General features: G+C 39.5%; 1 protein-coding gene across 3 annotated transcripts in view; it reads right to left on the bottom strand.

Annotated features, from left to right (window-relative positions):
* ACACA (acetyl-CoA carboxylase alpha) overlaps positions 1 to 27,092 on the bottom strand; it is a 236,979-nt gene that overhangs the window by 209,352 nt on the left and 535 nt on the right. For 2 of the 3 annotated variants that reach the window (XM_060081580.1, XM_060081581.1), the window contains exons 1-3: positions 22,787 to 23,012; positions 5,627 to 5,673; positions 1,988 to 2,240 (exon numbers count right to left, since the gene is read on the bottom strand). In XM_060081580.1, the coding sequence (XP_059937563.1) occupies positions 1,988 to 2,240; positions 5,627 to 5,673; positions 22,787 to 22,884 (398 nt within the window). In that variant the 5' untranslated portion in view covers positions 22,885 to 23,012. Of the gene's footprint in view, positions 1 to 1,987; positions 2,241 to 5,626; positions 5,674 to 22,786; positions 23,013 to 27,092 lie in introns of those variants that run through there. The other variant, XM_060081582.1, reaches the window with a different exon arrangement.

The following is a 27,092-nucleotide window of genomic DNA, read 5'->3' as shown; positions in this document are numbered from 1 at the left end:
CTGTCTCCTTCCCAGGCTGCTGATCACACTTCCATCTGTGGTTCCTCCACAAGCTACAGGCATGAGTTTTGCAACAGAAGGGCATGCAAAGAAATTCTCAAGTGCTCATACCACTGACCCCATAGACTTTGCAATAAGAGCCATCAACTTTGGGAATGATTTGGCAACTATAAACTGCCTTGTAATATCATCAGCTGAATTTCTTATAATAGTATTTATCTCACCATTGCCAAACTCACAATTTCCTAATCCAATGAATGGATATTCTGCTTCACTTGGCCTCAAATTGAACAAATTTCTCAAGTGCTGTGTGGCTTTAAGGATTTAGATTTCACCCAGTCTTTCTCAACAGGGGCACCATGACATTGTGAGAACAATTCTCCGTTGTGTGTGATTATCCAGTACATTGCAGAAGGTTTAGAATCTGTGGTCCCCGGCCTTCTCAATGCAAGTAATCCCACCAGTCACAACCCCCACTCATTTACAAATGACCTCAGGGATACCGCCCCCAGTATTAGCCTTCAGGCCAACCATTAAGTGAACTATTAAGTAAGAAAAAATGTTTACATAAAGATAAAAACCTGACCTCTTTTCCCTGCTACTAAATACTGACTTCTATTCCTCTTTTTAGCCCAGAGATTAGATATAATACTTTATTCACTAACTCCTAAAACCCAACTTTGTCTGCACTAGTTATATAATTAAAACACTTGTATGGTCAAGGAAATAGGGGAGAAAAGTTACTTCAGTGGAATCCGGGCATCTAACTTTGAATTCCAGTCTTCTAGCTATTTACCTTTAGGCAAGTTATTTTCCCTCTTTAGACCTCAGTTTTCTCATCTACTTAAATAAAAGGCATTAGGCTAAATTATCTCACTGGTTCATTGCAGTTCTAGGAAAAGTAAAACATAATTAACTTGCTTAACTCTTTTCTTTCAACCTCCACGTAGCCAAACAGGGGTGACGACTGACACTCACTACTTCATGTTTCAGAAGCAAGGACCCCAAATCCCCAGGGATAACCATAAGGCAGGACAGTCGCATTCAGCCAGACCCAGTACAGGATTTTACTACAGAATCTATATCTTGAGTGTATAAAAAGGAGCTGAATTATTTTATGATCCATTAATTATAGAAGCACCAAGATAATAACAGCAGCAATAGTCACCCTAATTTATGTTTATCTAGGCTAACCAATAATCTCAACCCTGGCTGTATATTAGACTCACTCAAATAGCTTTAAAAAAAAATGCCCCAGCTCCAAGCCAGGCCAGTATCACCTGAATCAGAATTTCTGGGGATGGGGCTCATTTCTTAAGGTCCCCCAAGCGATTCTGATGTACAGTAAAAACCAAGAACCACTAATTCAGACTTTTCAATCCAAGAAATGCAAAGCAAATGACCAAAAGTTCACACACTGATTGTACAATCAAACATCAATAAATAAGAATAATCTAGTGTTGCTATTTACTGACATTCTCAATTACATGTAGAGAATCATGTTTCTAGAGAAAAAGGAGAGCTCTACAACAACCCCTTGTTCCTCAATAAAGACTGGCCCTGCCAGAATTAGAATATAACTTTCTGACATGATAAAGCAGTTCAAAGAAAGATTACTACAAATTTGCCCACCCCTGCAAAAGTCCTATCAATCATCAGACAGTTATAACAGTGTTAGTCAAAGTAGTACGGAGACTGAAATTCCTCACTCTTACTTGCTAGGTCTCACTAAAAGATCTAGCATGTGGGAGTAACGGGAGAAAGTTTAGAGGAACATTTAGGGAAAGACACTTTCAAAACCTGCACTCCAGGCAAAATACATCATTTCCCACTTATCAAAAAATCCAATGAAAAAAAAAAAAAGTCCGATGATACAGAAAAAGGTGAAAAAATCTTGGCTCAAATTATTCTTGCTCTTTTCAGAACAAGATCAATGAAACCAACAGGACAGATTAAATAAGTAAAACATTAAACTTCTCTGACTTACCTCATGTGTAAGGCCAAGCCATCCTGTAGGCTAGAGATCCCCAAGTCAGAGAGCGTATCTGAGCAGACAGAGGCTGGTGACAGAGAGCCCTCCTTCTCCTCCAGTAGGTCCAGCTTCACCAGGTTGCTAATCTCATCCTCTGAGTTATCTTCAGACACGGAACCAATTATGAATCGGGAGTGCTGGTTGAGCTCCACAGGTTTGGCCAAGGAAGAAGGTTCATCCATTATTCCTTCAAAATGATCTCTCAGAGCTATGGAGAAGATGAAGGGTAAGTGAGAAAAGCAGGTTATGGTTAATAACCTGTATCTGAGGAAAGTCACAGGTTAGACCTAGTACGCCACAGCTGGCACTTGGAAGCAAGGCAGAGTTTGAGAACTAGTTTACTTGGCTATTCTTTTTCAAGGCCTTTGCTTTCTAAAAGAAAAGAAAACCCAGATCATGGGAACTATGCCTAAAAAATTAAAATCAGTTCCCTTTTCCTCGAAGAACGTTCTCTCTAAAAACTATAAGCCATTCCCAATATCTATCAATTTGGTGAAGTCCAAGAGATTATAATGATCAGTGGAGAAATCTCTGTAGTAGGTGAAAGCTGCTGGCTATGATACTGCGATTTCAGTTGTTAGTATTGGGGAGAATGCAGGGTAAGGGTTTGGGGAGAGCGGTGGTCATTTGAAACTTGGTGTTTACATAACTATCATCTAGTTCCAAACACTATACTATGAGAGGCTATGAATTTTACATAAGTGTATATACATATAAATATACACACATGAAGTACATTTACATATGTACATACATATATAAGGCAAACTAAATGCGTGTATACATATACTACACACATACACAGCTTGCTTTAAAACAAACTCCAGATGAGTAGTTTTTAATTTAAAAAAATCTTTACTTCTCCCCATGAGTTTTTTCTTAAATCACATCTGTTAAAAATTCACCCCAGGGATTTTGCTGGTGGCGCAGTGGTTAAGACTCCGTGCTCCCAGTGCAGGGGGCACAGGTTTGATCCCTGGTCAGGGAATTAGCTCCCACACACATGCCACAACTAAGAGTTTGCATGCCACAACTAAGGTGCCCATGGGCCACAACTAAGACCTGGCGTAACCTAATTAATTATTTATTTTTTATTTATTTATTTTTTTTAAACTGAAGACAAAAAAATTCACCCCAAAATGTCTGTTTTGGACTCTAATATGCTGATTGCTGACACTGATAGGGAGAAAGTGAATCCACTATCAAATTTAAAATCTATAATTAAAATTATGGAGGTGTTATCTCAATTAAGTACAAGTTTTCTAGATACAGGGCCTTACTAGTCAGGATTAGATGTTGTCAACCACTAGCAAACTAATTAACAAAGACCAAAACATAGTTCAAAGCTCACAACAACAATAAAAACCCAAACTAAATGAAACAATATTTATTCTGTCATTTCAAAAATGCTATTTAAAAGTCAAAACTACACATCAAAGTAGTGTTAAACAGCTTGTAGCCTGACCAACGATTTTAATTCAGAGTAATGATTCACAGTCCTGATATTGAAGTGCCCTTAGAGAAGGTTATAAATAAATAATAAACTTATTATTAATAATTGTATATGCTGTAAACCACTTTGATGTATAAAAGTAAACAGTAGTGTTCTTTGACATTAGATAATAAAACATCAAGATTTTAAAATATTTGAGAATCATCACTAAATATGTTAAAAACGACACGTGCACCATTATTTCGGTGTAATTTATGAATCAGAGCTTATTCGTTTACAAAAACACAACAGAATCTGTAAACCCTAGAGCAGTGGTTCGCAAAGTGTGGTTGCCGGACCACAGCAGCAGCCACAGCAACCACATCACCTGGGCTCTACCGCAGACTAGCGAACTGTACTGGAACCTACCGGTTGGGGCACAGTAATCTATATTTTAACAAGTCCTGAAATTTGAGAACCACTGTGCTAGAAGAATGAAACAGTAATAACAAATTGCCAGGAATGCTAAAAATACCTATAGACATTTCCTAAAAGCCAGTTGGAGATTCCTTAGGCTAACTTTCATTTTTAAAACCAGAATCGGGGCTTTCCTGGTGGCGCAGTGGTTGAGAGTCCGCCTGCCGATGCAGGGGACACAGGTTTGTGCCCCAGTCGGGAAAGATCCCACATGCCGCGGAGCAGCTAGGCCCGTGAGCCATGGCCGCTGAGCCTGTGCATCCGGAACCTGTGCTCCGCAACGGGAGAGGCCACAACAGTGAGAGGTCCACGTATGGCAAAAAAAAAACAAAAAAACAAAAAAAACAGAATCAAATATAAAAGTATCATGTGAAAGGAAAAAATTGACGTCTAAATTCATCGTACAGGGGACTTCCGGGGCAGTCTAGTGGTTAAGACTCCACGCTTCCGGGCCTCCCTGGTGGCGCAGTGGTTGAGAGTCCGCCTGCCGATGCAGGGGATACGGGTTCGTGCCCCGGTCTGGGAGGATCCCATATGCCGCGGAGCGGCTGGGCCCGTGAGCCATGGCCGCTGGGCCTGCGCGTCCGGAGCCTGTGCTCCGCAACGGGAGAGGCCACAGCAGTGAGAGGCCCGCATACCGCAAAAAAAAAAAAAAAAAAAAAAAAGACTCCACGCTTCCACTGCGGGGTGGGGCAACTAAGATTCTGCATGCCGCACGGTGTGGCCAAAAAAATAAATTAAATTAAATAAATAAATTCACTACACATTTCTCCCTTGGAATATTAGGTTTCTTTAAAAAAATTTTTTTTAACGTCTCCAAATTTTATAAAGAGGCTCATTTCCAGAACCTTCAAAAAAGCCAAATCATTAAAAAGAGAAAAAAAGGGAGAGAAAGAGGTAGGGAGGGAAAAGTTCTAACAGATTTACCACTCTGAAGAACACCAAAAAGTACAGCAGTGAAAAGGCTACTTCTTTCTCATTTTAGAGCAGTGAATAATCAAGCTTAAAAATAATAGATTAAAAAAATTTTTTCCAAATTTCATCTCAACTAACAGAAAATAATAGCTGCCTTCTTCACAAGAGAAATAAGGCACTCAGGGACAGATTCTAGTTTATAGTCTAAGCAAAATTAGATAACTACACAAAAAAATAGAACTCACTGAGAAAGGAGCAATTCTCCTTTCTTCCATGAGAAAAGAAAAAGGATTAACGAATAAATGAAAGGTTCCATAAGGTCAACTTCAAATTTTTCTTTCCTAGCCAAGCAGAACATGAAGGAACCTATAGGTTCCAGAGACTGAAAGCAGCAAAGTGCAACAGCTAAAGAGCCTGTCCACCAACCAGCAGCTCCACTGAGTGGTATTCCCAGGCACAAGCCTACAAACCACAGAAAAGAGAGGTCGTGTATGGAAAATCACTGAGAAGCTGTCCAGACACTCTAGAAGCTACTCCACAGCCCGTCCCATTTCCACTGATTCCAGGCCTGAATTGAAGAGAAAAGGTGGTGGATTACTACCACTGTCAGTCTCAACCACTTCAGGTAACCCACCTCCCACCTACAGTCTGCCTATATTCTTTTGCAGAAGGCAACTTTTAACATAAAAGCCTACAGTTTCATATTTTAGTACATGAACATAGAATTTTTATCACACTGTAAACATGAAGAAGCATTATTTGTAACTGACCTCTTAAAATTCTTATTGTCTGCGCAGATATCCACCTCCAAAAAGAACTAAAGAGAGAAAGAGAGAGATTTGAAACGTTTTTTTTAAGAAACCCAAATTTTATCAATTCCCGTTTTGCTCATCACAGTACAAAACTAGTCAAAGTATCATTTCTGTGGTCAAATATACTATTTAACTTAAAGTGTAAAGTTCAGTTGTTTAACTATTGGCTTAAATCTGTAAATCAAAAGCATTACACATTCAAAGACTTTACTATTCATGAAAAGTATTAAACAATAATCCAAGCTTACCATTTCACAAGGTGCCTTTTCCAATTGTATACTTTGACGGACACATTCCGACCCTATGATTTCCAATATTTCATCAAAAAGTAGGCAGTGGGGAGAAGAGAACCACTAGATTCTCAACAACTCAGTCAGGCTCTAATCATGTTTCCAAATATTTATACCCACCCACAAAGGTTGGGAGCCAAGGAGAGGACAGGTCTCTCATTATTAACTCCCTAAACTCTAAGGAACCAAAGAATCTCTAGCTACTTCCCAAATCCTGGTTTTCCTTCTATGCCCAACAATTATAATGTATTCAGGGTAGAATTTCTCTACTTTGACTATGTATAACAATTACCTGTGGAGCTTTTTAAAAACACATGAATGGATAAAGAAGATGTGGTGTATACATACAATGGAATACTACTCAGCCATTAAAAACAGAATGAAATTTCACCATTTGCAACAACATGGATGGATTTGGAAGGTATTATGCTTAGTGAAATAAGTCAGACAGAGAAAGACAAATACTGTATGATATCACTTATATGCGGAATCTAAAAAATACAACAAACTAGTGAATATAACAAAAAAGAAGCAGACTCACAGATAGGAAGAAGAAACTACTGCTTACCAGTGGGGAGAGGGAAGGGGGAGGGCAATAATGGGGTAGGGGATTAAGAGGTACAAACTGTTATGTATAAAGTAAGCTACAAGGATATATTGTACAACACAGGAAATATAGCCAATATATATACTTTTTAATTTATTTTTTGGCTGCGTTGGGTCTTTGTTGCTGTGCGCAGGCCTTCTCTAGTTGTGGCGAGTGGGGTCTACTCTTTGTTGCAGTGTGCGTGCTTCTCATTGCGGTGGCTTCTCTTTATTGCGGAGCACAGGCTCTAGGCACACGGGCTGCAGTAGTTGTGGCTCACGGGCTCTAGAATGCAGGCTCAGTAGTTGTGGCACACGGGCTTAGTTGCTCCGCGGCATGTGGGATCTTCCCGGACCAGGGCTCAAACCCATGTTCCCTACATTGGCAGGCGGATTCTTAACCACTGCGCCACCAAGGAAGTCCCTAGCCAATATTTTATAGTAACTATAAATGGAGTATAACCTTTAAAAATTGTAAATCACTATATTGTACACCTGTAACATAAAATACTGTACATCAACTATACTTCAATAAAAAAAATGATTTAAAAAAATGTCTAAACTCCATTCCAGATCTTCTGAATCAGAATCCCTGCTTGAAGGCTTCCCTGGTGGCGCAGTGGTTAAGAATCCGCCTGCCAATGCAGGGGACGTGGGTTTGAGCCCTGGTCCGGGAAGCTCCCACATGCCGTGGAGCAACTAAGCCCGTGTGCCACAACTACTGAGCTTTCAGCTCTAGAGCCCATGAGTCACAACTACTGAGCCCACGCGCCTAGAGCCTGTGCTCCACAACAAGAGAAGCCACCCCAATGAGAAGCCCGCACACCGCAATGAAGAGTAGCCCCTGCTCACCGCAACTAGAGAAAGCCTGCACACAGCAACAAAGAACCAATGCAGCCAAAAAAAAAAAAAAAAAAAAAGAATCCCTGCTGGAGACCCAGATATCTGAATATTAAGTTCCACAATTGATTGAACCTCTTTACATCCAGGCTTGAAAACCACTGGTCTAGGATGGAGAAGAATAAAGAAGGAAAGAACTTCTTTACACTGATAGGGAAATCCAGAACTTCTAAGAGAGGACCCCAAATGACAAGCAACAGGACTGGGGACAGTGCAGGTATGCCAACTGCCAAATTAGGATGTATCCAATTGTGTAGTCTGAGCTAATACTATTCCCTACAATTGTGGTAGAGAAGGGAGTGAGAAGAGGAAAGGAAAAGTATGTAGTTTGGATGGGATGTAACAAAAGGTGCCAGGGGAGCTGGAGTCAAAACCTAAGACCAAGATCACACTCTGACTCTGACACGTTACTGGCAGTGCAAACTTGAACAAGTCACTTACCATCTCTGAGTCACCTCATCTGTAAAAATAAAAAGAGGTCATATGTACCTCATGGGACTGCTGTGAGGTCTGAGAGTATAGGAAAGGGTTTTACAAGCACTAAACCAGTGTTTTTCAAACTATGGGTTACCAATAATCAGAATACTAAGAAATTAAGTTAATGGGTTACAACCAACATTTTAAAAATTAAATATTCAATAGAATAGAAAACGTTAAGAGTTCACCATACTTCATAAAGATAAATACTGTTTTGTAAAATTTTGTATCAGTTATATATATATGTCATGACATTAATGTCATCTTATTATGAGTTGTATCCAAAAAGTTAAGTATTTTTTAAAAATTTTTATTGGAGTATAGTTGATTTACATGTTGTGCTAGTTTCAGGTGTACAGCAAAGTGAATCAGTTATACATATACCAAAAAGTTGTCTTGTGTGTGTGTGTGTGTGTGTGTGTGTGTGTGTGTGTATTTGGGGTTTTTTTGGTTGTTCCATGCAGCATGCGGGATCTTAGTTCCCCAACCAGAGATTGAACCCATGTCCCCCTGCATTGGGAGCTCGGAGTCTTAACCACTGGACCGCCAGGGAAGTCCCAGAAAGTGAAGTCTTAAAGCCACAATTAATCCTCACTCTTCTGCCCCCTCTACTTTATGCCCTCAAGCAAGCACAGTGAGTTAAGTACCTAAACCAATGGCTCTTAAATTGTCTTAGGACAAGACACTACTAGAAATCTAATAAAAGCTATGGACCCTTTCCTGACAAAAATGTACCCTCACAAAAATTTTGCTGGCATACAAGTTTGGTATCCCTAAAGCCTTGCCATGAATTAGGCTAAGACTTTTCCTCTAAGTGGACAAATAATGGAATTGACCCCTGGGGAAGGCTCATATAGCTGCTGTCTTATCACCTCCAAAAGAAGGCCTTTCCACAGATCCAGTTGTAGGATATACTCTGCTTAGCCAAATAAACATTTCCTTCATTATACCAAATGTTGCCAATGTCAAATTTTCTTTTATTTAAAAATACATATAATTGACCCTTGAACAACAGCAGTGGTTAGGGGTGCTGACCCTCCACACAGTCAAAAAGCTGTGTATAACTTAGAGTGGGCCCTCCGTATAGGTGGTTCCTTCAAATCCAAGATTCAGCATCCACAGATGTGACCAACCTTGGTTCTTGTAGTAATTGCAGTATTTACTACTGAAAAAAATATCCACGTGTAAGTGGACCCATGCAGTTCAAACCCCTGTTACTCAAAGATCAACTGTATATGTTCTTGAACTTTTATTTGGGGACTCTTGAAAATAACTGCAGAAGGCTTTCCATGTTCCTGAAAAATGAAGTAAAGCTAATTATAGATAATGCACTTATTTATTTAGATATTTCTCTAAATAAAATAGAACAGATTTTACCAAACTTAGTCATGTTCTCCTTGAATTCAAATGACATGGTATTTTCCAAGCAATTCTAATTAAAGAGGCAGCAATTAGTCTTCATAGACACTGATAAAAGTATCCAACCTAACACAACATATCCTTGCTCTTTAAGCCACAGTAACTTCACTGAAATTTATTCAAAAAGAATCACTGACTTTTCCTCTTCATTTTTGTCATTTTATTGATGAACTCTTAAATGGATTTTGGTATTAATTCAGTATCCATAAGAGAATTATACAGTTTTTTTAAGCCATATTTTATTTTCCTGCAAGTTTTGAATTTTAAAATGACAAGGACTTGTGTTCCAGCTTGTGAGATAAATAATGTATATTCAAAGATAAATAAGATTTGGTCCCTGGCTAAGTGGCTGTGGACACTTAAATAAACAATTACAGTAGTATAATAATTGCTACGTGTAGAAACATAAAAGAAGGGTACATTATCCAAACTTGGAGGTGGTAATGGTGAGGACAAAGATCAAAGAAGACTGCTTGGAGTGGGAAGGCATTAGCAATGGAGAACTAGGGAGAAAAGCAAGGAGGGAGAGGAAAGCAAGGAGGGAGAGGAAGGAGCATTCCATGTAGAAGAAAACACTGAATAAAGACCTAGATGGGGGGCTTCCCTGGTGGCACAGTGGTTGAGAGTCCGCATGCCGATGCAGGGGACACGGGTTCGTGCCCCAGTCCGGGAAGATCCCACATGCCGCGGAGCAGCTGGGCCCGTGAGCCATGGCCGCTGAGCCTGTGCTCCGCAACGGGAGAGGCCACAACAGTGAGAGGCCCGCGTACCGCAAAAAAAAAAAAAAAAAAAAAAAGACCTAGATGGGGACTTCAGTGGTGGTGCAGTGGGTAAGATTCTGCACTCCCAATGCAAGGGGCCCAGGTTCTATCCCTGGTCAGGGAACTAGATCCTGCATGCATGCCGCAACTAAGAAGCCTGCATGCCGCAGCTAAGAAGTCCACATGCTGCAACTAAATGATCCCACATGCTGCAACTAAATATCCCACATGCCACAATGAAGATCCTGCCTGCCACAACTAAGGCCCAGTGCAGCCTAAATAAATAAATAAATAAATAAATAGATTTTTTAAAAGACCTAGATGGTAGAGGGAATTCCCCAGTGGTCCAGTGGTTAGAACTCTGTGCTTCCGCTGCCAGGGACTGGATTGAATCTTCAATCCCTGCTCAGGGAACTACACGGGGTGGCAAAAAGGAAAAAAAAAAAAAACAAACAGCAACGTATTTCTTTAGGGTATAATAGTCAGAGAAAATAACATGCTGTACTTATCTGTCCTATTCCTCATTTCTCAGTCCAGGGATATAGAATATTTATCAAGGAGGAAGCTGGTACAAACTTCTCACCTTTCAAGAAAACTTTAATGAAGTCTTGCCAAAATTCTGGATAAGGATGGTAGGTTGAACACATATCCACTTTTGCTCCTGCCTGAAATCCCACTAAAACAACAGTCAAGGAATTTTTTTAAAGCCATAAGCCATAGAAAGACACTCCTTCCCACCTCCCCCCAAAAAAGTCGGGGGAGACAATAGCAAGATAATTTTCTTAGAAGGCAGATGGAAGAGTGATAAATGACTACACAAACCGAAGAAAACTAAATCATGAGCCATCTGTGGTAAACTTATAATAAATAAAATTTACATCATAGAATCTCCAAAATGTCCAGGAAGTGGAAGTGAAAGATGGAACTATGAAGAGGACTGGCTGAAATTCTGTTTCAGAAGCTTCAGATCCTTAGATTTTCTTCTCAGCTGTAAAGCCAGGTGCCTGCTGCTCTACCATCTTGGTAAGAGACTGAAGATTTATACTCTAGAGAGGGTTAAATGGAGGGTTTCTAGGCTGAGGGATGCCAGCAACAGTAAAGGGGAGGGCACCATATTGAAAATGGAGAGATTAAGTAAACATATTGAGTAAGACCTCCCAGCCTTCTTTCCCTAATTTTCACCCTCCAGGAGGGAAACTGAAGGATCCTTCTTCGCAGAATCTAACCAGACCAACGAAAAAACGCCTCAAGTAGAACATTAGAGATCCCAAATTAAGATGCCCAATCAAATCACTCACAGTGAAATTAATAGTCAACAAGCCTCACTTATATTTTCATAATCTTGAATCAGTTTTTCAATCCTCTCTCTTAAATTGTAGCAGTCAATCAAGGATTACTAGATGTCTGAGAAAAACCTCCAACATGAAAGAATTTTTAAAAAGTAATGACTACTTGTAGAAAAAAATGCAACTTGAAGAGATTATGCAAAAAAAATTTTTTTAATTAGGGGGAGGGGAGGGGGGGAGGGCAACCTGACTTCTGTGGTATTTTCCCCCGAAACACATAACCCTAGTATAATCATGAGAAAACATCAGACAAATTTGAATTAAAGGACATTCTACAAAATACTTGAACAGTCCTCTTCAAAACTGTCAAGGTCATTAAAAAAAAAAAGACTAAGGAACTGTCACAGATCAGGGGAGACTAAGGAGACATCACCACTAAACGCAATGCAGTTTCTTGGATTAGATCCTGGAACAACAACAACAGCAATAAAAAAAAAAAATCAGTTTAAAAAAAAACTGGGGAAACCTGAGTAAAGTCTATAGTTTAATTAATAGTACTGAACAAATGTTAACTTCTTGGTATTGACAAAAGTACTGCAACTATATAAGATATTAACATTAAGGGAAGCCTAGTGAAGGGTATGCAGGAAACTTATGTACTCTTATGTACTCTCTTTGCAACTTTCCTGTAAGTCTAAAGTCACTTCAAAATTCAAAAAAAATTAAAAATTTTAATTTTAGAAGACTATCATCCTGAGAGAACTAAGAGAAGATATTACTTACATGAAACACAATGGGATATTTTTAAAAGAAACATTTAAAGAAAAGAAAGAGTTCTCAAAAGTTAAAAATACAATCACAGCAATGAAAACACTCAAAACAGAGTTAGAAGATAAAGTTAAGAAGAATCAGAATAAAAAGACAAAAGGATGGAAACAGCCTCATCCATCAGCAGAAGCAAGAAGAACTACAATCCTGCAGCCTGTGGAACAAAAACCACATTCACGGAAAGACAGACAAAATGAAAAGGCAGAGGACTATGTACCAGATGAAGGAACAAGATAAAACCTCAGAAAAACTAAATGAAGTGGAGATAGGCAACCTTCCAGAAAAAGAATTCAGAATAATGATAGTGAAGATGATCCAGGACCTCGGAAAAAGAATGGAGGCAAAGACCAAGAAGACGCAAGAAATGTTTAACAAAGACCTAGAAGATTTAAAGAACAAACACCTAGAAGAATTAAAAAACAAACAAAGAGATAAACAATACAATAATTGAAATGAAAAATACACTAGAAGGAATCAATAGCAGCATAACTGAGGCAGAAGAATGGATAAGTGACCTGGAAGACAGAATGGTGGAATTCACTGCCACAGAACAGAATAAAGAAAAAAAAAATGAAAAGAAATGGGCTTCCCTGCTGGCGCAGTGGTAGAGAGTCTGCCTGCCAATGCAGGGGACACGGGTTCGTGTCCTGGTCCAGGAAGATCCCACATGCCATGGAGCGGCTGGGCCCGTGAGCCATGGCCGCTGAGCCTGCGCATCCGGAGCCTCTGCCCCGCAACGGGAGAGGCCACAACAGTGAGAGGCCCGCGTACAGAAAAAAAAAAAAAAAAAAAAACTGAAGACAAAGAGAAGATCCTATAAGCCTCCAGAGAGGGAAGAAAGGCCACATACAAAGGAGCAAGAATCAGAATGCCCTTCAGACTTACCAACAAAAACAGTGGAAGCCTGAAGGTAGTGAAACAATGCCTTCAAAATTCTGAAGGAAAATTATTTCAAACCTAAAATTCGAGATCCAATCAATGTTTCAACAACTGTGAGGATAAAGATAGTTTTAGACAGAAAAATCTCAAAATAATTACTGCCTAGAATGAAGCAATTAGAAACATATTTCATTTTACAAACAGCAGTGCAATAATTGATACAGCCAAGAATCATAAATGTATGTTAAAACCACTGGGTAAGAGATTATTCAAAAACAGGATATTCCTGTGGTCTTAAAAAAATCACTTTACAGAGCTCCCTTGGTGGTGCAGTGGTTGAGAGTCCGCCTGCCAATGCAGGGGACACAGGTTCGTGCCCCGGTCCGGGAAGATCCCACATGCCGTGGAGCGGCTGGGCCCGTGAGCCATGGCCGCTGAGCCTGCGCATCCGGCGCCTGTGCTCCACAACGGGAGAGGCCACAACAGTGAGAGGCCTGCGTACCGCAAAAAAAAAAAAAAAAAATCACCTTACAGAAGAGGATTCTGGGAAGATGGTAAAGTAGGAAGTACTAGGCCTCTGTCTCCCCACCTGGACAACAATTGCACTGGCAGAATCTGTCTGATGTAACTGTTTTGGAATACTGGAATCTACTGAACGCTTGCAACTTCCAGGGGCAGACTTTGGAGGTTAATTGTGGTTAATTATGATCAATTGCATTTCTTAGTATAGCAGCAGCTATCCATCCACCACCCTCAGTTACATGGCAGTTATCACCCAACTGTGTACATGTTCCTGGAGCAACACACATGCAGGTTGTGGGAGCCAAGTGGGCAAAAACAACCCTGTCTTCCAAACACTGGGGATCTGTGCTCTGATCACTGCTGTTTCTGATCACATAGGTGGAGACAAAGAGGCAGACAGCCACAATTGTTACACCTCCTCTCATTATTGCAAGTCCCTCCCCCTCTAGCTGAAGTGACTTCTGGGGGACTTAAAGAACCAGTGCCTTTTTATGCCCCCTTCATTTTCCTTTTTCCCCCATTTGGGAGCCAGACACTAAACACTAGTACATTCAAAAACTACTGCATATACAGGGAAAAATTAGAAAGTGACTTAACATGCCCAGAGGAAGACTCAGGAAAAGACTTGAAGAGACCTAAAGTTTATACCTCAGGTTGACCTTCAGCATAGAGACAGCCTACAACAGTCAAAAAAAAAAAAATCACAATAAGAAAGCATCAAATTCTGGGAAGAAAAAGAATCTGATTTCCAGAGTTACCACATTATTAGAATCAAATGTCCAGTTTTCAACAAAAGATCACAAGGCATACAAAGCAAGAGGAAAGTATGGCCATTTCAAAAAAAAACACAAAAAACATAAACCAACAGAAACTGTTCCTAAAAAATACCAGACAGCAGATATTCTAGACAAAAATGTTAAAACAACTGTTTAATAGATACTCAAGGAACGAAAGGAAGATGGGGAGAAAGTCAAGAAAACAATGTCTAAATAAAATGGAAATAGGAATAAAGAAAAAGAAAACCTAAAAAGAAACCAAAAAGAAATTCTGGAGCTGAAAAGTACAATAACTGAAATAAAAAATTCACTAGGGGACTTAAAGGCAAACTTGAGCAAGCAGAAGAAAGAATCTGCAAACTTTAAGACAGAACATATAAATTATCAAGTCTGAGAACAGAAAGAAAACAGATTGAAGAAAAGTGAACAGAGACTAAGGGAGCTGTGGGACACCATCAAGAAGACCAAAATATGTATTGTGAGCTCTCAGAAGGAAAAGTGAGAAAATAACAGAGAAAATATTTGAAGAAATAATGGCTGAAAACTTCCCAAATTTGATGAAATACATGAATATAAACATAAAAGAAGCTTAACAAACTCCAAGTGAGACAAACTCCAAGTGACCAACATAGACATACTTTATAACCAAACATTTAAATGTCAAAAGACATGGAGAGAATCTTGAAAGCAGCAGGAGAAAAATGACTCATCACATACAAGAAAACCTCAGTAAGATTATAAGCAGATTTCTCATCAGAAACTTTGGAGGCCAGAAGGCTGTGGGCCAATATAGTCAAAGAGCTAAAATAAAAAGCTATCAACCAAGAATCCTATATCCAGCAAAGCTGTCCTTCAAAAGAGAGGGAGAAATTAATACATTCCCAGATAAACAAAAGCTGAGAGAGTACATTACCACTAGACCTCCCCTGCAAGTAATGCTCAAGGGAGTCCTTTCAAGGTGAAATGAAAGGACACAGACAGTAACTCAAACCCATATAGACAAGTAAAGATTTCAATAATGGTAAATATATGGGTAATTACAAAAACTAGCATTACTGTAATAATGATTTATAACTTTTTTTTTGTTTTCTACAAGATCTAAGAGACTAATACATTTAAAGAAAAGAAACAATTGTTAATCTAAAAACTAGTATTATTGTTACGCTGGTTTGTAACTCCAAATCTTGTTTTCACATAATTTAAGAGACTAATGCATTTAAAATAATTATTAATATACGTTTTGGGGCACACAGTGTATTAAGGTGTGATTTTGTGACATCAGCGACCAAAAGAGGTAAGGACGGACCTGTAAAGGAGCACAGTTTTGGTATGTTATTGAAGTTAAGCTAGTATAAATTCAAATTATGGTGTTATAAATTTAGCATGTTAAACATAATGCCCATGGTAACCACTAAGAAAATAGCTACAGAAAATATACAAGGGCTTCCCTGGTGGCGCAGTGGTTGAGAGTCTGCCTGCCGATGCAGGGGACACGGGTTCGTGCCCTGGTCCAGGAGGATCCCACGTGCCGCGGAGCGGCTAGGCTCATGAGCCATGGCCGCTGAGCCTGCACGTCTGGAGCCTGTGCTCCACAATGGGAGAGGCCACAACAGTGAGAGGCCCACGTACCGCAAAAAAAAAAAAAAAAAAAAAAAAAGAAAATATAAAGAAATTTAAACATCTCACTATAAAAACACAGCTAAACACCAAAAAAAAAAAACCCCACAAAAATACAAAAGAAAAATAAAAGGTTTAATACAAGAGATAATTATAAACATTTATACACCTAATGACCATCAAAATATATGAAGCAAAAGCTGACAGAATTGAAGGGAGAAACAGACAGTTCCACAATAATAGTTGGAAACTTCAATAACCCACTCATAATAATGGATAGAACAATCAGACAGAGATAATCAAGGAAATAAAGGATTTAAACAACACAATAGAGCAACTAGATCTAGCAGACATACACAGAACACTCCACCCAACAACAATATCATACACATTCTTCTCAAGTGCACATGGGATATTTTCCAAGACAGCATACATTAGGCCACAAATTAAGTCTCAATAGGTTTTAAAAGATAGATGTCATACAAAGTACCTTCTCTGTCTGCAACAGGATGAAATTAAAAATCAACAACTGAAGGAAAACTGGAAGAAACTGTGGAAATTAAACAACACGCTTTTAAACAACCAATGGATCAAAGAAGAAATCACAAGGAAAATTAGAAAATACTTAATGACAAATGAAAACAAACCACACCAAAACTCATGGGATGCAGTGAAAGTAGAAATAAGGGAGAACATTACAGTTACAAACATTTCCGTTAAAAAACAAGAGGGAGCTCCCTGGCAGCCGAATGGTTAGGACTCGGCGCTTTCACTTCCATGGCCTGGGTTCAATCCCTAGTCAGGGAACTAAGATCCTGCAAGCCACATGGCGTGGCCAAAAAAAAGAAAAAAGAAAGAAAGAAAGATTTCAAATCAACAACATAACTTTAAAACTTAAGGAACAAGAAAAAGAAGAGCAAACTAAACCCAAAGCTACCAGAAGGAAGGAAACAATAAAGACTAGAGCAGAGAGAAATGGAATAGAAAATAGAAAAACAATAGAGAAAAAGATCAATGAAACCAAAGTTGTTTCTCTGAAATGATCAACAAAATTGACATCCTTTACTAGACTGACTATGAAAAAAAGATAGAAGACTCAAATTACTAAAATCAGAAATGAAAGTGGGCACATCACTACTTATTCTACAGAAAGGAAAAGGATTGTAAGAGAGTACTATGAACTGTATACCAACAAATTGAATAACCTAGATGAAATGGATAAAGTCCTAGAAACAAAAATATACCAAAACTAAATCACAAAGAAATAGAAAATCTGAATAGACCTATAACTGGTAAGGAGAACACTAATCAAAAATGTCCCAATGAAGAAAAGCCCTGTCCACTAAGATCAGGAACAAGACAAGGTTGCCCACTCTCACCACTCTTATTCAACATAGTTTTGGAAGTTTTAGCCACAGCAATCAGAGAAGAAAAGGAAATAAAAGGAATCCAAATGGGAAAAGAAGAAGTAAAGCTGTCACTGTTTGCAGATGACATGATACTATACATAGAGAATCCTAAAGATGCTACCAGAAAACTACTAGAGCTAATCAATGAATTTGGTAAAGTTGCAGGATACAAAATTAATGCACAGAAATCTCTGGCATTCCTATATACTAATGAAGAAAAGCCCTGGATCTGATGGCTTCCCTGGTGAATTCTACCAAACAATTAAAGAAGAACTAGTATCAATTCTTCTCAAACTTTTCCAAAAAATTGAAGAGAACACTTCCTAACTCATTCTATGAGGTCACAGTTATTCTGATACCAAAGACAAAGACATTATAAGAAAGGAAAGCTAAAGACTAATATTCCTTATTAACATCCTCAACAAGAAACTAGCAAATAGACTTCAGCAGCGTATTAAAAGGCTTATACACCATCAACAACTGGGATGCAAGGATTCCACTGGATTCCTAGAATGCAAAGATGATTCAACATACATAAATCAATGCAATACACCACATTATCAGAATGAAGGGAAAAAACACTCACATGATCATCTCAATTAATACAGAAAAAGCATTTGATAAAATTCAACACACTTTCATGATAAAAACACTCAACAAGGGCTTCCCTGGTGGTGCAGTGGTTAAGAATACACCTGCCAATGCAGGGGACATGGGTTCAAGCCCCGGGCAGGGAAGATCCCACATGCCGCGGCGCAACTAAGCCCATGCACCAGAACTACAAGGCTGCGATCTAGAACTTGCAAGCCACAACTACTGAAGGCCGCATGCCTAGAGCCCGTGCTCCGCAACAAGAGGAGCCACCTCAATGAGAAGCCCACGCACCGCCACGAAGAGTAGCCCCCGCTCACCGCAACTAGAGAAAGCCCACGAGCAGCAACAAAGACCCAGCACAGCCAAAAATAAATAAATAAAAATTTTTAAAAAAGGTCATATAGGAAAACCCCACAGCAACATCATACTCAATGATGAGAGACTAAAAGCTTTCCTCTAAGATCAGAAATACAGCAAGGATGTCCATTTTTACAATTTCTATTCAAAACAGAAGTTCTAGCCAGAGTGATTAGGTAAGAAAAAAAAGGTAAAAGACATCCAAATGCAAAGGGAAGAAATATAATTATCTCTGCAGGTGATATGATCTTAAGTGTAAATATCTCTAAAGTTTCTACACACACCATAACACAAAAATAAAAACATAAACTGTTAGAGCTAATAAATGAATTCAGCAAAGTGGCAGGATACAGTCAACACACAAAAATCAGTTGCATTTTTTATACACTAACAATGAACAATCTGAAAAGGAAATTACAAAAACAATTCCATTTACAATGGCAACAAAAAGAATAAAATACATAGGAATTAACTTAACCAAGGAGATGAAAGACTTGTACAATGAAAACTATAAAACACTGCTCACAGAAATTAAAGACATAAATAAATGGAAACACATGCCATGTTCATGGACTGGAAGACTGAATATTGTGAAAATATCAATACTGCCCAAAGTGACCTACAAATTCAATGCAATTCCTATCAAAATCTCAAGGACATTTTTTGCAGAAATAGGAAAAACGTATCCTAAAATTCATATGGAATCTCAAGGGATCCTGAATAGCCAAAACAATCTTGAAAAAGAACAAAATGGAGGACTCACGCTTCTGATTTCAAGACCTGCTACAAAACTACTGTAATCAAAACCATATGGTATTGGCATAAAGACAGACATAAAGACCAGTGGAATAGAGTAGAGATCCAGAAATAAACCCTTGCATTTTTGGTCAAATGATATTTGACAAGGGTGTCAAGACCATTTAATGGGGAAAGGACACCTTTTTCAACAAATGGTGCTGGGAAAACTGGATCTCCACATGCAAACAAATGAAGTTGGATACTTACCTAACACCATATACAAAATTTAACTCAAATGAATCAAAGACCTAACGTAAGACATAAAACGCTTAGAAGAAAACATAGAACAAAAGCTTCACAACATTGGATTTGGCAAAGATTTCTTGGCTATGCCATCAAAAGCACAGGTAACAAAGGAAAAAAAATAGACAAATTGGACTTCTTAAAAATTAAAAAAAGTTTGCACATTAAAAGACTCTATCAACAGGGTTAAAAGGTAATCCAAAGAATGGGAGAATATATTTGCAAATCATATATCTGATAAGGGATTAATATCCAGAATATATAGAGAACTCCTAAAACTCAACAACGAAAAACAACCCAGTTCAGGGACTTCCCTGGTGGTCCAGTGGTTAAGACTCCACCTTCCAATGCAGGGGACATGTGTTTGATCCCTGGTCGGGGAACTAAGATCCCACATGTCGCGAGGCAACTAAGCCCATGCACCGCAACTACTAAGCCCGTGTTCACCACAACTAGAGAGAAGCTTGTGCACCACAGTGAACAGCCCACGTGCTGCGACAAAAAAATATGATTTCGTGTGCCACAACTAAGACCCAACACAGCCAAAAATAAATAAACAAATATTTTTAAAAAACATAAACCCAATTCAAAAATGGGTAAAGGACTTGAAGAGACTTCTCTCCAAAGACATACGAATGGCCAATAAGCACAACATCAATATCCTCAAATTACTTATCATTAGGGAAATACAAATCAGAACTAAAATGAGAAGCCACTCCACAGTAATTAGGATGACTACTATCAAAAACACAGAAAACAGGGCTTCCCTGGTGGCGCAGTGGTTGAGAGTCCGCCTGCCGATGCAGGGGACACGGGTTCGTGCCCCGGTCTGGGAAGATCCCACATGCCGCGGAGTGGCTGGGCCCGTGAGCCATAGCTGCTGAGCCTGCGCGTCCGGAGCCTGTGCTCCGCAGCGGGAGAGGCCGCAGCAGTGAGAGGCCCGCATACCGCAAAAAAAAAAAAAAAAAAAGGAATATGCTACAAAGTGAATAAACCTTGAGGATGAAATAAGTCAGTCACAAAAAGACAAATACTGTATGACTCCACTTATATGAGGTACTTAGAGTAGTCAAAATCATAGACCGAAAGTAGAATGGTGGTTGATGGGGGCTGAGGGAGGGGAAAATGAGTTATTGTTTAAAGGGTATAGAGGTTCAGTTTTACAAGGTGAAAAAAGTTCTGGAGATAGATGGCAGTGATAGTTGCACAGCATTATGAATGTATTTAATACCAAACTGTACATTCTTAAATGGATAAGATGGTAAATTTTAGGACTTCCCTGGTGGCACAGTGGTTAAGAATCCACCTGCCAATGCAGGGGACACAGGTTCAATCCCTGGTCCGAGAAGATCCCACATGCCGCAGAGCAACTAAGCCTGTGCACCACAACTACTGAGCCCACGTGCCACAACTACTGAAGCCTGCGCACCTAGAGCCCGTGCTCTGCAACAAGAGAAGCCACCGTAATAAGAATCCCACTCACAGCAATGAAGAGTAGCTCCCCTTCGGGCTTCCCTGGTGGTGCAGTGGTTAAGAATCCGCCTGCCAATTCAGTGGACATGGGTTCAAGCCCTGGTCCAGGAAGATCCCACATGCCGCGGAGCAACTAAGCTCGTGCACCACAACTACTGAGCCTGCACCCTAGAGCCCGCGAGCCACAACTACTGAAGGCCACATGCCTAGAGCCCATGCTCCACAACAAGAAAAGGCACTGCAATGAGAAGCCCATGCACCGCATGCAAGAGTAGCCCCCGCTCACTGCAACTATAGAAAGCCCCTGCACAGCAACGAAGACCCAACTCAGCCAAAAATAAATAAATAAATATTTTTTTAAAAGATGGTAAATTTTATGTTATATATATTTTACCACAACAAAAAAATTGGAAGGTCACCTCACAGATTACATATTAATTACAAAAGGGAACAGGGATTTTTACAATGAAGAAATATGATGGACACCATCATAACTGGGTGTTCAAACTAAACTTCACCAATAACAGGACAAATGGACATTAGGTGCTTCTTGGTGTGATGCAGTTAGAAGTATACGATACTACAAATGTAGTATTTTTCACAAAGATGGTTAACTTCAATCTAATAATGATGAAATTGTCAAACAAACCCAGGTTATAGGAACTTTTACAAGACAACTGACTTGGACTCTTTAAAAATGTCAAGGAAAGATAAATGCTATGAAAGACAAAAAAAGAGTAGGGTGACTGTTCTACATTAAGGAGACTAAATACACTTGAGAACCAAGTGTAGTAAATGATCCTTGACTGGATCATTAATTAAAACATACAGTTATAGGGAATTCCCTCAGTCCAGTGGTTAGGACTCAGGGCTTTCACTGCTGAGTTCAATCCCTGATTGGGGAACTAAGATCCTGCAAGCTGCACAGCTTGGCCAAAAACAAAAACAAAAACAAAAAACATACACAGTTATAAAGGACATTACTGGGTCAAGTGCAGAAACTTAAAAAAAAATATATATATATATATATTACATACTGTATGACTATATATTAGATATTATATGAACGTTAGATTTGGGGAATCTATAATGTAAGTGGAAAAATATTTACCTCCCATGCACTCTTTCTCAGGATGCCACTGGAGAATATTCTCCACCAAAATGAGGGAATAAACCAATAATGGGGAAAACATGGGAAATAATTTCTCCATAGCAGAGTAGAAATAAAGAGAGCCCCCAGAATGACAGTGAAGAGTAAGCCAGGACAACAGCTATGTACTGGAAGTAGAAGGCAGACAATTTATAGGTTGGAGCCAGTCAGAAGACTCTAAAAGAGATTTTACAGAAGATAAAAATTAATAGAATAGCTGATCATCTCAACATTCTCAGAGATTTAGAAAATGATGAAGAGTAAGGTTGAATAAATGACAGATCGGTACAGAGAAAACTAAGCAAAAAAAAAAATCAAGACCATTATTAACTCCAAGGAAAGAGTTGTACAGGAAAGAAATCATGGGATTGTATGCAACCATATTGTGTATAGCAGTTACACATTCATAATACTGTAAAGACTGAATATTGATAGGACAAAAGTTACAACATAACTTGACTGGGTAGTTGATGGTGGGAGATGGGAAAGGCAAAGTGAACAGTGAGGGTAAGGAGAGGAAAGAGAACCAAATCCTCATCTTCCACAGTAGGAATCCAATAGGTAATACCTAAAAATGAAAAATCAAGATGTAGGAAGACCAGTTTTTTATTTACAGACAAAGGGGTGTAAGAAATACATCAGCTAAAATAAATGAAAGTGGGAAGGGGCTAAGGACTGCTGTTTTATTGTAACAAACTTTGTGGAACAATATGACTTTTATTTTTTTATTTTGTTAATAAATTTATTTATTTACTTATTTTTGGCTGTGTTGGTTCTTCGCTCCTGCCTGCGGGCTTTCTCTAGTTGCGGCGAGCGGGGGCTACTCTTCGTTGCGGTGAGCGGTCTTCTCATTGCAGTGGCTTCTCTTGTTGCAGAGCACGGGCTCTAGGTGCGAGGGCTTCAGTAGTTGTGGCACGCGGGTTCAGTAGCTGTGGCTCACGGGCTCTAGAGCGCAGGTTCAGCAGTTGTGGCGCACGGGCTTAGTTGCTCCACGGCATGTGGGATCTCCCCGGACCAGGGATCGAACCATGTCCCCTGAATTGGCAGGCAGACTGTTAACCACTGCGCCACCAGGGGAGACCCAATATGACTTTTAAACTATGTACACATAGCACTTTGATGAAAATAAAAATGTAAACACTTCAACCTATAACGTTAAGTGAAGAAACCAAAGATGAAGAATGGTGTGTAAAGTATGTATAATTTGTATTAAAAAATTGGCAGAGTGGGAAGAGAATACATGAGCATCTGTTTGAATATGAATAAAATCTTTGGTAATTATTAAGAAATAATTAACTTTAAATTTAAATTAACATGTCTGATAATTACTATTAAGAAATTATAATAAGAAATAAATAACACTGCTTGACTCTGGTAAGGGGAACTGAGTGGCTGCAAGACAAAGTTAGGACAGAGCCTGTCACTGTATATGCTTTTGTACATTTAAAATTTTGAACTGGGGCTTCCCTGGTGGCGCAGTGGTTGAGAATCCGCCTACCGATGCAGGGGACACGGGTTCGTGCCCCGGTCCAGGAGGATTCCACATGCCGCGGAGCGGCTGGGCCCGTGAGCCATGGCCACTGGGCCTGCGCGTCTGGAGCCTGTGCTCCGCAACGGGAGAGGCCACAACAGTGAGAGGCCCGCATACCGCAAAAAAAAAAAAATTTTTTTGAACTATGTGAACATATTACTTATGTATTAGCATAACTAAAGATTTTAAATAAGTTTAATAAAAAGCTTTACCCATTGGTTTCATGCTACGCTGACTCCTTATCTCATATCTGCCTGAGCATTTAAGTAGACAACTGGCATGTCATTCACTCATTTATTAATATGTGTTACTGTGTAACTGACTCTGTCGTCTCCTCAATGAATAGCTGGAAGTTTTCAACAGGAGTATCAGATAAAATATTTTCATATTAAGTGTAAAGCTGGACTAGAAAAATCCTAAGGTACATTCAAAAACTAAAAGTTCTCTTCAGTACTTGGATTTTTATAAAATGGAATCAAAGGGAAATTAAACGGCTTGCCTTGTCAGGCCCAGGAATACTACTAAATGCTGAAGCACAAAACACAAGCAACCCAGCTATCTGTAATCTTGATGCCAATTTACTGATATAACACCTAGTAAACTTAAGAACTAATCAAGCTCCTATCAATCTACTAACCCCCCAACTTGGTATGTGTATAAATACATACATATACATGTGTGCCAACTTATATGACTTAAGGACAGATTTGAGCAGTCTACAAAAACAAAGGGTAATTTTTAGGAACTCCATTAGTGAGTGTACTCTCTATTTCTACCATAGGAGATAGCCAAATATTCATAAATGAAACCTTATACTTCCTGAAAAAAATTCTCTAAAACTGAGTCTGCTTTTCAAACTTAACTCCATGAATTCATTCAGAATTTTCAAACTTCATGTTACCATTTCCAAAAATGAAAACCATTATACAAGCTTATTCTGTCTGGGATGACCACTCTGCCATGCAATTTCAATCCTTGATGTCATGTGATGGTAAACACTACTGTGGTTCGTTATATAAAGGAGGGCGAGTGCAGCATGCTGAAAGGATGGAATAAGCCTAAGTCCCAAATAACATCATTGGAAGGCCGAACCAACTGGGACCACCAACCTTTGGGTAAGGCATTAACATTCCTTGTTGTTGAAGTCTCTTTTCACTTGCTTCCTTAAACATCCTGAGACTAGAAGCTAAATGGCTTTATGGTAGCGTGAGTAAATAACAAACTGGTAAGAGAACTGGGTATCATTAGAGCATACACAGTAAGACTGACTTGTTGAACTCATAAAAACCTATGCCCTATCAATCAGATTCATACTCTTTGTGTAAGTGAAGTGGCCTTATGACACTACTTGTCATAGTTTCCTCTATTTAATATCATCTCACATAGTCCATTAGATCCAAGTAAAGTAGCGAATACTCACTAAATTTTAAAATTAGTGAAACAAACAAAAAATGAGTTAAGCAATAATCTGCTAAAGTGGAAGATCAATGAAGGCTTCCTTTAAAAATGTTACTCACCTCAATAGTTAAATGTTTTTTGGCCAGTGAGTGTTTGGTGTTCATTTACTTCTTCACAATCTTATTGTTTTAAGGGCTTGGAAAGACGCTTGATGCGTATCTGCTATTATTATTAATCTTTAAGAACATGTTAGATAATGATATAAAACCCTTTTTCTGAATTGTAAAAAGACTCCTCCAACTAGAAATACTAAATTCCAATAATTTTTATTTTAATTTACTTCTTTTCTCAACCAAGACTTTTAGGATATTAGCTATCAAAAAAAAAATTTTTTTTTAACAAAAAAACCACTAGCCCCAGACGTGTTAAACCAGTCTGTGTGACAGGTAAAAAAGTTTCCTAGAGCTTCCCTGGTGGCACAGTGGTTAAGAATCCGCCTGCCAATGCAGGAGACACAGGTTCGAGCCCTGGTCCGGGAGGATCCCACATACCGCGGAGCAGCTAAGCCCGTGTGCCACAACTACCAAGCCTGTGCTCTAGAGCCCGCGAGCCACAACTACTGAGCCCGTGTACCGCAACTACTGAAGCCCGCGCGCCTAGAGCCCGTGCTCTGCAACAAGAGAAGCCACTGCAGTGAGAAGCCCGCACACCACAACGAAGCGTAGCCCCGACTCGCTGCAACTAGAGAAAGCCTGCGCGCAGCAAGGAAGACCCAACGCAGCCAAAAATTAATTAATTAATGGGAAAAAAAAGTTTCCTAGTCATTGACTGAAAAGGAAATAGAATGTTACGTAGTGATCTACACGTGAACCATGTCCACAGCACTTTGAAAAGGTAAGGATCTGGAGAGAGCTTTAAGGCTGGCGTTCGCAATGCCAGTTCTCTGACATAACCTAGTCATCTGAACTATAAGATCATTAAGCCAAATGTCACAATTTCTCAATATTTCTTCAAACTTTAAAAATAATTAAATCTTACGCTAGACGTATTTCTATTCTGCACTGGTAATTCAAAACAAAACTTTTACAACACGTAAACACAGGGGACTTCATAAATTCTTTGCCTTTGACATCTTTCATATGCCATTTTACAATGTTTGCTAATTTTTCTGGAGTCACAAGAGTCCTCCTGTTATTGGAAATGAGGAGACTGAGGCAGGAGAAGAGAGTTGCTACTTTGTAGTAAGCAGGCATCCTGCTCTATTAGACCACAGTGCTTTTTTAAAAGTGCCTATCAAACAGGCAGCACAGAAAGCCTTCTCCTCACAGACATCCAAGGCATCCTCACCAAGAAGCAAGAGACAAAGCAGAGAATTCCTAGCCCCCCCCCAACCCCCAGGAAGAAGAAAGCTTGTAACCGAAGCATGCTTCTCAATCTGCACTGTAGACTGGGAGAAAAAAAAGAATGAAAACAGAGAGTCAAGGGGGACCAACTTCTGAGACTCAAGACTAGGCTATTAGGTTTGTTCCACACATTGGGAAATTACTGAAACACTGCTTAAGGAGAAATGGAATCAGGAATCCTGGGGTCTTTTGATTTCAATCTTAAACCCCCAAACAAAAACACCTAAAGTTAAAGTATTTCGGCAACCTGAGCAGTTTTTAGCTTATTCTTACTTGTTTCTATAAAACCCACAAGGCCTACTTGGAGTCCCTGATATTTAGAGCTGATTCCAAGTGTCGGCTAGTGGCCACTTTCCCGCGTCCAAGTCCAAAAATAATGTTGGCGCTGACCCGGGCAAGACCTTCAGGCACGTTTTCCTCTGGAATCATTAGCCTCACACCACCTTGCGACGTCCTATCTCCGATAGCTTCCCTTGGTAAGTATGGCAAACGTGAGGGATAGAGTTAAGAGCAGGCATGTACCTTTACTACGTCCCACACAGAAAACATAATAAAACCCTGGGAGCAGGAACTGGCAAGGGACACCTCGCCCGGCCCTGGCTCCCACCACGATACAAAGACACAGCGAGAGCAACAGAAACCCGGGTCTCTGCGCCCCACACCTCACTCTGCAAAAGAAGCAAAGTTCCAGCGCAACGGAACCCAACCCTCAACATCCCCCTCCCACG

This window comes from Mesoplodon densirostris, chromosome 18, assembly GCF_025265405.1.
Source record: "Mesoplodon densirostris isolate mMesDen1 chromosome 18, mMesDen1 primary haplotype, whole genome shotgun sequence".
Lineage (NCBI taxonomy): Eukaryota > Metazoa > Chordata > Mammalia > Artiodactyla > Ziphiidae > Mesoplodon > Mesoplodon densirostris.
Note: the sequence above shows the minus strand (reverse complement) of the source record. Positions and strands in the feature narration are given on the sequence as shown.